The sequence below is a fragment of the Pungitius pungitius genome, chromosome 17 (genome assembly GCF_949316345.1).
Source record: "Pungitius pungitius chromosome 17, fPunPun2.1, whole genome shotgun sequence".
Lineage (NCBI taxonomy): Eukaryota > Metazoa > Chordata > Actinopteri > Perciformes > Gasterosteidae > Pungitius > Pungitius pungitius.
In genome coordinates, this window is record NC_084916.1 from 4,033,648 (window position 1) to 4,047,750 (window position 14,103).

The window sequence follows — 14,103 nt, forward strand, 5'->3', positions numbered from 1 at the left end:
CAGAAAGAAAAAATGGTTAGGATTCAGGTGTGATTAATCATGATTAATCCACTGAAAATTCTGATTAATTTGATTAAAATTTTTAATCATTTGACACCCCTAATTTATTTCTATATGTCCATAAGAAGAAATGATACATGTGATTCATGTTATTTGTGATTGCTCATCATGTGTCTTCCTGCTCTTTGTCCTCAGTTTGCTTCTTTACAAACTTGTTGCACTGGAATCTGCCCGGCAACTGATGACTTTATAACGTCAGGAGGTTCTGTTGCTCTTTTAAATACATCTTCTTATTGATGTATGTACGTATATAATGTTATGCCTACATTATAAAATACTAATATGTATGTATACATTCATATATTTGAACAAATCTTTGCAGGGCCTTTCTACTTTACTATATAAAGAAAATTGTTTATTTCTTCACTGCTAGAATCTTGGCACCTTTAAAGTTGAACTTAAGGTAAAGAAAACAAACATCCTCACAGACCTGTGAAGCTTAAGACGTTTAACCTTTTTTCATACCGACCAATATACTTCCTTTGTCAAAAGTGTTTGTGGTTCTGCCTGGAAACAGATGACATCAGAGCCGTTCTCAAAATGATATCATTTCATTATACATTAAACTATGAATATGTAATCAACCTAAATATATACACGTATAATTTGCCCTGTGATATGACCCAGTTCATTTAATATTAATTAGTATTTAATAGTCATTTAATAGTCAGACTGTGACCAGTCATCAGGAACACGAGAGCTTTGAACATTTTACCCAACAGCTTTAGTTCTGGGAAGATTTGACACTTCCTGTATGTTTTAATCACATTTCATGCCCATCAATAATAAAACTAATTGATGTCACCTTCACACCAGGCATCCAAAAAATTGTTTTTCATAGCTGAATTATTATTTGAAAAAATATTTATTGTACTTTGACAACAGGATTTCTTTGAAAGAAATAATGTGGTTGACAGTAAAAGGACAGAAAAACTGAAAGAATAAAAAGGCTTTAAGATGTAATTCTTCCCATTTTCATCAACATGTGACCCCCTCACTGTCAGGTGACAAGGGTGCAGGTTGAAGGGAGGCAGGACTCAAGCCAGGATCTTCCAAAACAAGTGCTCTTTATTCCAAAAAACCAAAACCGAGGAAAACCGTGCACCAACGAGAACTTGACATCAGACAATGACGCGACAAAGGACAACTGGCACACAGGGCTTAAATACACAAGGGAGGTGCAGGTGATTGGACACAGGTGGAATCAATCAGGCAATCACAGGACAAGGCAGGAAGTGAAGTTAACCCAGGACCACAAGGAACATGAAACTTCAAACTAAAACAGGAAGAGAGACCAAACCGTGACACTCAATTTTTTTCTTGGTTGGTTCATGTCAATCATCACAGGACAGCAGGGCTGTATTTGGGATTGGTGTGTTGTGTTGGTGAAAGTATTTTAAACAGCATGTGTGGTCAACACAAAGAACACACTAGTACACAGAAACATGTGAGAACCACCACACACAGCACCTGCATTACATCACTAGCAACAAACAGCACCCAATGAGCTCAGCAGTTTAGTGACACTTTGGTCCTGTAGACTTCAGGTTCTTGTGGAAGGAAAGAAACGTTTGGAGAGCATTTCTCTGCTGTGAGACATCAGTGGGATCATCTCCAAAATCACTACTAGAAAAGTGCACAAAGAAGCTTCTGGAAAGAAAGGCATCATCAGTCGTGTTCAGAGTGCTGAGCATTCAGAACATTCCCTTCCTGTAGCGGTGGATCAGCTCGGAGACGTCGTCCTTACACACCTTTATCCAGCCGTCCTGCTGCATGTGGTACACTGCACACACACACACATTACTCCAATGTACACATAAGGACACAGATGTTTCCAGTGGTCACAGACCATGGCTACATACATTGCATTGTTCTCTTCCCTTATTTCTGATGCATCTCTTAAGGTCAATTTATTATATTTCTTCTATTTGCTACTTTATAATGGAACACAAATCGACAGTCAAAGCATACGATTTTATAACCCTTTGAAAAACAGAAAAAACTGTATATTTCTGTTGAAAAAGTGAGGAACCACAGAGGATCATTGGTGTTACAACGTTAGGCTGAAACCTTTAGTCAGTTGTACATAATATATTTTATTTTAAGCAACTTGGATGAACGTTTTCTTGACACTGAATTGAGGAAATAATTTGCAGTCAAAATAGATGTAAATTGTTGTCCTACTGCAGTTATAAAAGAATGAGCAGAGATGATTAAAAGGGAACTCATGGAAAGTTTAAGTGAGAATAGTTGCATGCAAATGTTCTTAGTTCTTAAACTTAAGGACAAGTTGACCTTTTGAACCTTTGATATTGATACATAGAAGGTCAGAGGATCACCAAAGGGACACAATTAGTCCTGAAATATCCCAGTAACCCGTCCAATAGTGGAGACACCAGTCTGGACCAAAGAGGACTGACGGAGACAATGTGAGACGGATGTTGCTGTCTGCTAGATGGAAACCAGAGTGGACTCACTGTTGACCGCCCCTCCACCGCCATGTCCTTCCTGTAGCCGCTGTCCACCACGCCGTAGGCGTAGCTGCTCCCACAGCCGGTAGAGAACATGCGGCCGGCCTGAAGACACAGACACATCCAACAGGAGCATAAAAGATCCACATTAAACATCCTGCCTCAGAAGACAACCTCCCAATCATCTAGTGCAGTGAGGACATTTGTATTTCTAGGCCCTGCTTCACAGTAAGTGGAAGAAAAAGGATTCTCATGTTTGGGCCCAGACGGTGAGACTCAAAGCCACAGCTCACCTCTTTGTCCCATCCACAGATCATGCTTCCCATAAAGAGGCCCATGCCTCTGTAGCCCAGCATCATGTTGCACAGCAGCTTGGAGGCAGCAGCCACAGAGATCCTGTGGTTGCTCCTCAGCCTGTAGAGCCTGGAGGGACCAAGTCATGAAACCAATCAATAGAAACATCCATCAGGGTTGTTTTGGGGAGTGCCTGGTCTGATTAGGAGGGACGGCATCCATCCAACTTTGGATGGAGCTCAACTCATTTCTAAGAACCTGACCTAGTTTCCTAATGGACTTAATCCATGACCCAGAGTTCAGACCAGGAAGCAGAGTCGCAGACTTACACACTTCTCTGCGCTTCATTCCGTGCAGTCACTCAGCGTAATCAACTCTATAGAAACTGTTTCTGCCCCACGGACACTGTTATTTAAGTTAAAGGTAAACAACCGAGTTATATTTAATAACTTAATCAAAGTTAAATGTAACAATACAACTGTGCAACAAACTAGGAGAATTAAAGGGGGACTTTTGAATATTAGATCTCTGTGCTCTAAAGCTGTTTTAGTAAATGAACTAATATCTGACAACCATGTTGATATTTTCTGTCTTACTGAAACATGGTTATCGGATGGGGAGTACAAGCTTAAACGAAGCGACTCCTCCAAGTCATGTTAATACTCATATCCCCCGAGGCACAGGCCGAGGGGGTGGAGTGGCAGCTATTTATGACTCCTGCCTTTTAATAAACCTTAAACCTAAACTAGATTATAACTCATTTGAAAGTCTGACTTTCAGTCTTTCACAACCAACCTGGAAAATTATCCAGCCGGTTCTCTTTGTAATAGTGTACAGGGCCCCAGGTCCTTATTCTGAATTTTTATGTGAATTTTCATAGTTCTTAACGAGTTTGGTCCTTAAAACGGACATGGTAATTATAGTGGGTGACTTTAACATTCATGTGGATGTTGATAACGACAGCGTTGGTACTTCATTTCTTTCTTTGCTGGAATCAATTGGTTTCTGTCAGACTGTAAATAAACCAACTCATTGTTTTCTCAGGGCACGCGCGGCCACACACAAGAAAGATGTCGAATGCCGCTGCTGGGTGGCACTGACGGGGAGGCGGGGGTGCCGCTGGCGGTCCGACCGACGGTTCGCTGACGTCAGGACGTATGCGTTGCAGCGGCGGACCGTTTACTCTGCGATCTCCTTAAACTGTTTCTGCTCTGCTCACTGAAGAAAAACAATACGTGGACAAGAGCAGCGAGTTTAGTCAACTACTGCTGCTAACACATCCCGTCGGACCAGGATTATTTATTTATATCCGTTCATGAACTTTTTCTCCTCGTTACCCTGGTAACCGCTGTCATGACAGACGGTTGCGTCGATTCTTACTGTGAAAATCTACGTACTTCCGGTTTAGCGGCTACCCTTCGTATTTTCATTTTATGGGAAAAACCACAAAAAAACATTAAGTAAAGAGTAAAGGAGGAGTAAAAAGTTGTTGGTATGTTTTTTTACGGTAAAAGGGACGTTGATAAGACATGGGGACTCGAGTTTGAGACTCGGACTCGAGTGCGACTCGAGTCGCACACACGGTCACTTCAGACTCGACTTCAGACTCGTCCTCGAAAGACTTCAGACTCGACTCGGACTCGAGCTTTGGGACTCGTGAGCATCTCTGTCATGTCCTCACACACTCATGTCGTCACAGACTCATGTCCTCACACACTCATGTCTTCCTACATTCATGTCCTCACACACTCATGTCTTCCTACACTCATGTCCTCACACACTCATGTCTTCCTACACTCATGTCCTCACACACTCATGTCTTCATACACTCATATCCTCACACACTCAACACAGGGAGGCGTCAGACGGCCCGGGTGGGGTTAAAGTCTCAGTCCTCCTCACCACTGAACCTCTTTGCTTCACTCAAACCAACTAAACCAGATCAGAGTGTTCTCCGGTTTCTTTCGTAGACCAGATACTTTACTCAACTCTGCATGGAACACATTTAGTATGCAGACAGTCAAATACACAGACACACAGAGCATTAGATGTCAGAAGGGACACATTGATGTTCAAACCACTGCAGACGGAGCTGCATTCTTTGGCCAGGAGTCTCTCCCAGTACTGGCAGTCTGCAGCGCTGCCCGACATGGTGCCCAGCAGGTAGGGGTTGATCTCTATCACCTTGTTGACGTCGTTGGATGCTGCAGAGCGGGACACATTTGTGTAAAGAAGACATTTTGTAATTAGAGTTACTTTTGTTGCCTCATTTACTTTGCATGACTCCATGTTCCTCTGTATTACATTTCAAAGCTGCAAACATCTTTGATATGATGCGTAAGGAATAAAAACGTGTCTACCCAAGTAACGGCCTGCTGAGGCTCTGGAGTCCACGGCCACAATGACTCCATGTTTGAACTTGAAGGCCAGGGTGGTCGTCCCGTGGTTCAGGTCTATACTCACACCACCATCACGGTTACACGTTCTGAGAAACCCTGAAGATCACACAGATCACACAGATCAGAACAGGGTTTTTAACAGGGAACTTGAACTCATTCACACACCTGTGTATACAAGCTCATGTGCTACACAAACCTGTACAACATCTCCTGGAGGATGTTGACGGCCATGACGACACAAGGGTTCCTCCCGCTGTTCAGGGAGAAGATGGTGAGGTTGGAGGAGAGGAGCTCAGTGGTCTTCTCTGTATCTGCTGCTGTACCTTCTCCACAACAACTAGGACAGAGAAAGTAGTGTTTTGTGAATGAAGAGTTGAGCGAAAATATGAAAAAGGCTACAGAGAATAGGGAAAGAGAGAAAAGAGGAACTTCAGCATCTTTTCAGTTTTACTTCAACAGGCATTGTGGAATATGTAGGAAATCACAAGTAAAGGAGACACTTTATGGAACCACGTCCACAAGAAGGAATATACGTTTCAGCCTGATGACAGTGAGAGTATTTTAAAGGTGGATCTCCGGTTGTCTTTCAGTGTGCGTATACAAGACTTACTATATATTTGGAGCAATGTAATGGATCTTGGTGCACATCTAGTCAGCCACTACTTCACTGGATGTGGCTCTTGTGTCTGCTCCCAGAACCACTCCATCCTGCACCCACACAGACCCAGTGGGAAGTGTGTTACTCTAATTGTTACACAATTATTCCCTTTGGTTCACACTAGAACGAGGCCTTTATACCTCAGTGGGCCCCTGGAGCTAAACAGGCCCCAGCAGTGCTGTGATACACTGGGCAGATCCCCTCAGTGTGTTTATGTATTTATCATCATAGTTGTGAACTGTTCAGTTATGTAGTGATGAAAGGATGAAATAGTGTTGTACACTTTGATTAACAGTGTTAAAGAATGAAACTCACACTGTAACGAACAAACTGTGAAATTCACAGTTATTAACTGGCAGCTAGTGACAAGTAACTAACTGTAAAATAAATTACAATATACTACTGTGAAAGGAATCACAGTTATTAACTGGCAGCTAGTGACAAGTAACTTACTATAGAATGAATCACAATATACTACTGTGGAAAGAATCACACTTATTAACTGGCAGCTAGTGACAAGTAACTTACTGTAAAATAAATCACATCATAATATTGTAAATGTTACTATGTATTGTATTTTTGATTAGTTTTTCGATTGTGAAATAAGAGTGAAACAAATAATTAAAAATGTAATAATAACATATTTCTTGTTGTAGTAATTGCGCCATCTCCAAGTAGTGAAATTTTTTTTCACAAGTTTTTTTTCACTTTTCACAAGTTAGAGTTTAACCTGTACAATAAGTGGTACGGTTTATTTTATGGTAACACAGTTTTAGGGGCCGGTTCGGGCGGAGACGGGCGGAGACGGGCGTCGGCAATCACAGGACAGGCGAAGGCCCAAGCGGGGCCTGGAGAGCGGCGAGGGCGGTGACCGGAACGCCTGCTGCACGCTGCGGGGGCCGCCGAGGGCCAGACGGGTTCCCAAAAACGGGTTCACAAAATCAAACCCTGCTGAGTCCTTCCGTGGTTGCATCAGGCTGTGGTTCGCTGGTGTTCTTGGGGCCGGGAGGGGCGGAGACTGGCGTCTTGGGGCCGGTTCGGGCGGAGACGGGCGTCGTTGACACCGTCTCTGCCGCCGAACGCGGAGACTGCCGTCTTGGGGCCGGGGCGGGCGGAGACTGCCGTCTTGGGGCCGGTTCGGGCGGAGACGGGGGTCTTGGGGCCGGGAGGTGGGGAGACTGGCGTCTTGGGGCCGGGAGGGGCGGAGGCGGGCGTCTTGGGGCCGGGAGGGGCGGAGGCGGGCGTCTTGGGGCCGGGAGGGGCGGAGACCGGCGTCTTGGGGCCGGGAGGGGCAGAGGCGGGCGTCTTGGGGCCGGGAGGGGCAGAGACGGGGGTCTTGGGGCCGGTTCGGGCGGAGACGAGGGTCTTGGGGCCGGGAGGGGCGGAGACGGGGGTCTTGGGGCCGGGAGGGGCGGAGACGGGGGTCTTGGGGCCGGTTCGGGCGGAGACGGGGGTCTTGGGGCCGGTTCGGGCGGAGACGGGCGTCGTTGACACCGTCTCTGCCGCCGAACGCGGAGGTCCAGGGCGTGGGTGTCATACGTGGCCTGGAGGTGGGCGGCCAGCTCCAGCACCTGCTCCCAGCGTGCGCTGAGGACTGGGGGCTGGACGCTGGCCTTCATCGGCGAAGGCCCAAGCGGGGCCTGGAGAGCGGCGAGGGCGGTGACCGGAACGCTGCCCGGAGCCTGCTGGTGAGCCGGGGTTGGCGTCACGCCGGGCAGCCTGCTGCACGCTGCGGGGGCCGCCGAGGCCCAGACGGGTTCCCAAAAACGGGTTCACAAAATCAAACCCTGCTGAGTCTTTCCGTGGTTGCATCATTCTGTCAGGCTGTGGTTCGCTGGTGCAGGCGTAAGGAGGCAGGACTCAAGCGCAGGATCTTCCAAAACAAGTGCTCTTTATTCCAAAAAAACAAAACCGAGGAAAAACGTGCACCAACGACAACTTGACATCAGACAATGACGCAACAAGGGACAACAGGCACACGGGGCTTAAATACACAAGGGAGGTGCAGGTGATTGGATACAGGTGGAAGCAATCAGGCAATCACAGGACAGGACAGGAAGTGAAGCTCACCCAGAGACACGAGAGACAAGAAAACTACAAAATAAGACAGGAAGAGGACCCAAACCGTGAGAGGATCTTGGGTGCAAATATCAGAACAACAACCTCCCTTAGCTTGAGCAATAACTGCCAAACATCACCTTCAGGTGCAGTTTTGATCCTGTACCCAATCATTACAGGAAGGAGACGCAAGAGACATGTAAAATGAATGCAGAAATTGACGCTGCACTGAATTTACAAACCATACATTAGTATGGCATTTGGATAAGTTAACGGAAGAAAGGTAAACACAATTTTGAAACGGTTGGAACTAAAAAAAATTTTTGCTAACATAAAACACTACAAATAAATTACTGAACTGATAATTAACGCTAGATTTAGTCAGGACAGAGCATGTTCAGAAAAACATTCAACTAAGAGGCAATTATCTTGTCTTTTCAGATCCAGTCCTTCAATTGTGTCCCACTCGTTGTTCGTTAAAAAATGTGGCATGAAAAAAAATGTAACCAGCACAAATCCTGTAACTCAATTTAGTACGCTAGTCGTGCAGGGTAACTTGTTATTTCCACTCCAGTACTGTTGTGCTGAGCTGTACGACCATCCTATCCATTGAAATCAGTCACAGAATGGGTGCAGCTGTGCCCAAAAGAGAGTTCAAACGAATACTCCACTTTACAAAAAAGTAACTTGAGATTAACTATTTGTGGTCCATGCACATAAAGTTCAACTTTTCAAGTTCCAACAATCGTATTGATTTAATGTGATTGCAATTAAGAGCTTTACCATCTAAACTAACCTATTTGCATAATATGGTGTATATTGTGAAATTTGTAAAGAAATACCATCATATGTTGAATAAATAAATACACAGTACACTACTTGCTGACTTTCTACAGTAATTTTTTCTCACATTTTTAATGACTGTGACTATTTGGTTACTGTGTTTTTCTACAGTACACAAATTGTTAATTTGATATTATACAGTTAATTACGGACTTGAATGAATACACAATGAATTACTGTGATTTTACAGTAGTAGTAGTAGTACTGCTCACAAGCACAGTCAAAAACTATTTCACAATTTTTGTTTAATGTGATTTTCTACAGTACCGTTTATATTTCCTGTGTTTTATACAGTACAAAATGTATTGCTTTACTTTACAACAGTAACTTTTTTCTTACTGTGATTTACTACAGTACATATTTGGCTACTGTGATGTTCTGCAGTACTTTTATATTTACTGTGTACACAATGTGTTGATGGGATTTACAACAGTACATTTTACTTACTGTGATTTACTACAGTACCTATTTGGCTACTGTAATGTTCTGCAGTACTTTTTTATTTACTGTGTTTTATACAGTACACAATGTGTTGCTGTGATTTACAACAGTAATTTTTAGTTACTGTAATTTACTACAGTACATTTTTGGCTATTGTGATGTTCTGCAGTACTTTATTATTTACTGTGTTTTATACAGTACACAATGTGTTTCTGTGATTTACAACAGTACATTTTACTTACTGTGATTTTCACACTACATTATTGACTACTGTAATCTATGACTGAATATACAGTAAATTACTGTGAAATGGTTTTACAGTAGCTTACTGCTCACAAACACAGTAAATAACTGTGGATATCACAGCGATTTTTTACAGTGCATCAGTAAGAAAGGAAAACCATACATGCATAGATACCTGGAGGCCACAGGGGTCCTGGGAACTGGAGGCTGATGACAGTGTGATTGACAGGTTGCTTTGGTGAGCCAGCAGCCTGTCCTCTTCTCTGGCTCCATCAGAGACAACATCGCCTACGGGCTCGCTGAATGCTCATTGGATGAGATCCAGGAAGCAGCACGCAAAGCCAACGCACATAACTTCATCATGAAGCTGGAGGAGGGCAACGATGCAGGTGAGCTCTCGTTTTACTGTAAAGCACAGAACACACCATTTGTAGAGCTTGATTAATGATGGAACGGTTTGACTTTCTATTTAATAATATTTAAGCTGCTAAACTCAACATCCATAGAAAAGTTATTGCATCCACACAATTGGCACTGAAGAGCGAGCTGTGAGCATGAAAGGATGCGTTTATACTGATCCATCGCTCGAGTTGTGGTCAGGCAGCCACAGGTCCTCATTCTGGATGAAATAACCATCTCTCTGGACATGACCAGTGAAAACAAGGTACGTCTTCACGTCCCTCAGGGCTTGTATTTTGGACAAGTTCTGTACCATCAATCACTTCTCAGTACTTCTTATGTACAGTAGAGGCAAAGGTACACGACAAGTAGCTACATTTCCAGTCATTTTATCTGTGTGGTGATTCCTATTATTGTGTTTAGTGCATCCAGCTCTCAACCATCTACATAACAGCATTGATAATGCAGGAAATTTGCTCATATGAGGCAGTTACTCACCAAGATGTGTATCCTGTCATTGAAAAGACAAGTTAATCATGACAAACTGTTATTAATGAGCAATTATGAAGTCTGATCCATCTGATGAATTCCTGCTCTTAAACACAAGTTCTCTGCACTCACTGAGTCATATTCATCCTCAGTCTGATGTTGGCTCCTGGAATTTAGACTTCTTGAAACTCTCCCAAATGAGTACGACAGTAATGTAGTAATATTTCTGAAGGAAATGGCCTGGCAAAATAACGTAACGCCTTGTATTATTCTCTTATTCTTTTATTGTTTATTGAGGGGAGGAAACTCAGGCAAAAACTTTGCTTTCAGGTTCTGGGCAGTTCTGTGACTTTGGTTTAGAAAGTCATCAACTGGGAGGTTTTATGCTCCTTTATGTGACGGATTACATCATCATTTGATGATCCTCCACAAGCCAGAAGATCCATCAAAGCTGCTCTTTCTCCGCCCCGGTGAGCACGTCAGCCTTCTGTCCCCGACCACGAGTCCTGCCTGAGCGCCTCAGGTTTCTGTTGCCTGTCCCTTGGACTGCCCGGCGCTTCTGCTCCGGTGCCCCGGACCCCCGACCGGCCCAGCGTTCGCACCAGCTGTCTCCCGGCATCTCCTCCCCGATCCTGAGGACCGAACTCTGCCCTGCCTCTCATTGTGCCCGAACGCCTGCTGTGAGGCCGTGTGTAATAAAAGCGTTAACCAAACACTCTGTGCCGTTGTGCTGCATTTGGCTCCGCCACATGCCCGTGTCACGGCATGAGTCACACTGAGTCACACCGTGCAAAGAAAAGGAGGAAAACGCTTAATACGGGACAATTATTAGGTGGTGATTGTGAATTTATTCTACTGGTTAGTAGTTTGAGGCCTTTGAGCTTTTGTAACCAGATATTAGTGTTTGTGTGGTCTCTTGTATTTCTGGTTTGAATGCAGGTGTGTTTTTGCAAAGTTGCCTGATGACATTTCATAGAAACCAACGAACACGGAAGTGACATCAGGCTTTGTGCCAAAACACCAACCCCTCTATTGACAAAGATCAGGCTCAGCATCGGCAACGTTAACCGCCATCTTGTTACGATGTCTCCACAAAATGGGGACTGAAGACACGTGTCCACACACGTGCTGCTGTTGCTTCTCCTGGACGTCACCATCCTGAGTGTGAGGGATTCCTGAATGAACGATGACATGTACACCCAGAACACAGTTTACTCTTACATTTATATTTAAAACATTTATATGTTCTTTGATCATCACAAGAATCTTGTTCTGCTGTAAATGTAAGATATGGACAAATTCATATTCTTATTCTTATAAAGGCAACGCTTTGGCTCACAGACTCGTAAACATCTACAACCCTGAGTGCTGCCTGCAGGTTCCAATAACAGGAGGCAAAAGGGCAAAAGGCTCGACATCTTAGTGAGATTTTCCGATGAAGGTGAATATAAAATAAAGAAATTATCTAGAAAAGATGATTGTGCATCCTGAAACCTTTTGTGCACCTACATAGTGTGTAAATGTGTATCTTTGGATGTGCGTATGCGCTCAGCAGCTTTTGTTGTGCACCAGCGAGTGCTGAGCTCTTGTTACTTTCACTTTCTGTGCTTGTTGTGCATTCATTGAGCACCTGATTCATCCAAGACACAACCGAGCCAAGCTCTGGTGACTGAGTCACTGGATAGATTGGCTTCACTGTCACATGATGCCGGCTTCTCTTCTCCTTTAGGAGCCAAAAAGAAAGAGAGCAACTGATGCAGCATGAAGCACAACAGAAAGTGATGCAGCTTCTTTTCCACACTCGTCTCATTCAGTGTGACAGAAGCATCTCAATAGAAAAAGGTCAAACATGACCGACTATTGATCCTTAATATGAAAATGAGTCCTTTAGATAAGTCGTGATACTGTTGATACCCCCCCCCCCCCCCCCGTCTTTCTTTATTAACCCACTAACTTCCCCAATGAGGATTGTAACATTAATGCAGCACAGTGTTACTACTTTGCTGTGTGCTTTCCTCAGTTGATGATAAGGGGAAAGCATTCAATCAAACACACATTTTAAGGACATTTCCACTTCATAAAGGAAGGTGTGATGCCAAAAAACTGATCTTGTTTTATGTGTTTGACAGAAACTGATCCCCTGTCAGTTTAGCAAAGAGACACCAGTCCTGACCTGTGCTGAGTCCTTTGAGATAGTGTAACAGCGCCTCGGTTTGGTTGCATTGGCCATTTACATGTAATCAGAAGTCACGTGATTTCCTTCAAACTGCCTTTGGCCCAATGAGGGGATTCTCTGAAGGCTCCAAAGGGCTGAATCATTGCTTATGAGCGCCATCTAGTGGACGCATGAAAACAGTGCTGCAAACGTAATCAGTAACACCCTGAACCAGGAACCACCTCAGGTTGGCAAGTGGTTACCTTACAGCAGCTGTGTTATGTGGTATTCTCACAACTCTGAGCACAGCAGGCCTTGTGTTGTGTGCAGAGAAGATCCACAGAAAGCCACAAGTTTGTAAGTGCAGAAAGTTCAAGAGAAACATCTGAAGCCACAGAACCACATGGACGCCCACAAAGAGAAACATTCCTCAGTAATTTGGTAGCCAGAAATGACTTGTAATAAAACACATGTAAGGTTTGGTCTACCAGCCCCCCCACCTTAAAAAAAGTAGTTGATATTATGTTGAACAGAAAAACTTTATTAGCATATATTAACATTTGAATAACTTGGAACTGATTTAAACATAACAGTGATAAAACCAAAAAACAGTATTGTGCTCCAAATAAATAATAATAATGACTAATATAATGAATTGATAAATGCTGAAACGCTCTATGTTCTGTTTTCAAAATATAAAAAAAAACATTTTCCAGTTGTGCAGACTGGGAAACTTGCAGCACTTAACATAATATAAATAGAGTGCTTTCCTCCTTTATGCATAGCTACTTTTCTATTGATGTCTTATTTAAATGCACCAAAAAGACTCCTCTGTCCATTAATCACGGAGATGAACTGCTTACATCTTTAAGCTCAATTTTGATGCACATGGCGTACAGAGATATTGTTCAGATGCTGATGGGACATGGTGGACCTCAACCTTTTTAACCCTAATTAACACTGAATACTGGTTTCAAAACAGAACATTTAATGTTTGCAGATAGAGACAGAGTGGACACACATACAAGTCACGCACCAAGCCGACTCAAAGGTTTTCATCTCTGGAGCAGGAATATGTGGTTTGAAGATAAACATAATATAACAGAGGGGGGGGGGGGGCTCTGTACAAAACCCAGGTGCTGGTAATGACATCGACGCACAAACATGTTGATTATCAGAGGACCCAGAATGTGCCTCAATGTGGAAGAGCTCTGACTTCCTGGCGTACGGTGGTAGAACATTATTCCAGTTTTTCCAACACACTTGTTGAGTATTAAATATAATCATGCATGCTCACGCTAGACTGTAATTACACTTGAATAATAATGGAATAATAACAGTGAGAGGAGGCAGCGTCTGGCCGGAGCACACAAACATGTTGATGAAAAGCTGCATGCACTCTCAGGGTCACATGTAGACGTAAACACATGCATTGCAAAACATGCAGATATGCAGTGAACTTGAGAACAACGGGAGGCCTGATGATCGAGAGCTTGAAGGGATGGACGTCCCTGTGCTCCAATGGGACTCTGAGGGTCCTAAACAAGGAGCCGCCTCCATCATAGTAAACCAATCCAAAATGCTCTTAAAGAC

General features: G+C 43.7%; 1 protein-coding gene across 1 annotated transcript; it reads right to left on the reverse strand.

Annotated features, from left to right (window-relative positions):
• Positions 1-1,368: 1,368 nt before the first annotated feature.
• On the reverse strand, positions 1,369-7,419 carry LOC134107145 (proteasome subunit beta type-8-like). Its single transcript, XM_062558610.1, has 7 exons — positions 7,362-7,419; positions 5,421-5,477; positions 5,186-5,320; positions 4,921-5,029; positions 2,825-2,957; positions 2,477-2,636; positions 1,369-1,843 (listed from the first exon to the last, which is right to left on the reverse strand). Exons 1-7 carry the CDS (start codon positions 7,417-7,419, stop codon positions 1,755-1,757), a joined length of 741 nt encoding a protein of 246 aa, XP_062414594.1. The 3' UTR covers positions 1,369-1,754.
• Positions 7,420-14,103: the final 6,684 nt, after the last annotated feature.

What these genes read in the sequence shown, in the direction of transcription:
- LOC134107145 (XM_062558610.1), bottom strand. Translation starts at nt 7,419, where the DNA reads ATGACACCCACGCCCTGGACCTCCGCGTTCGGCGGCAGAGACGGTGTC. An exon ending in AGACGGTGTCAACGACGCCC is followed by an intron (nt 5,478 to 7,361) that starts GTCTCCGCCCGA and finishes CTCCCTGAACAG; the next exon opens with CGGGAGGAACCCTTGTGTCG. An exon ending in CTCCAGGAGATGTTGTACAG is followed by an intron (nt 5,321 to 5,420) that starts GTTTGTGTAGCA and finishes TGTGATCTTCAG; the next exon opens with GGTTTCTCAGAACGTGTAAC.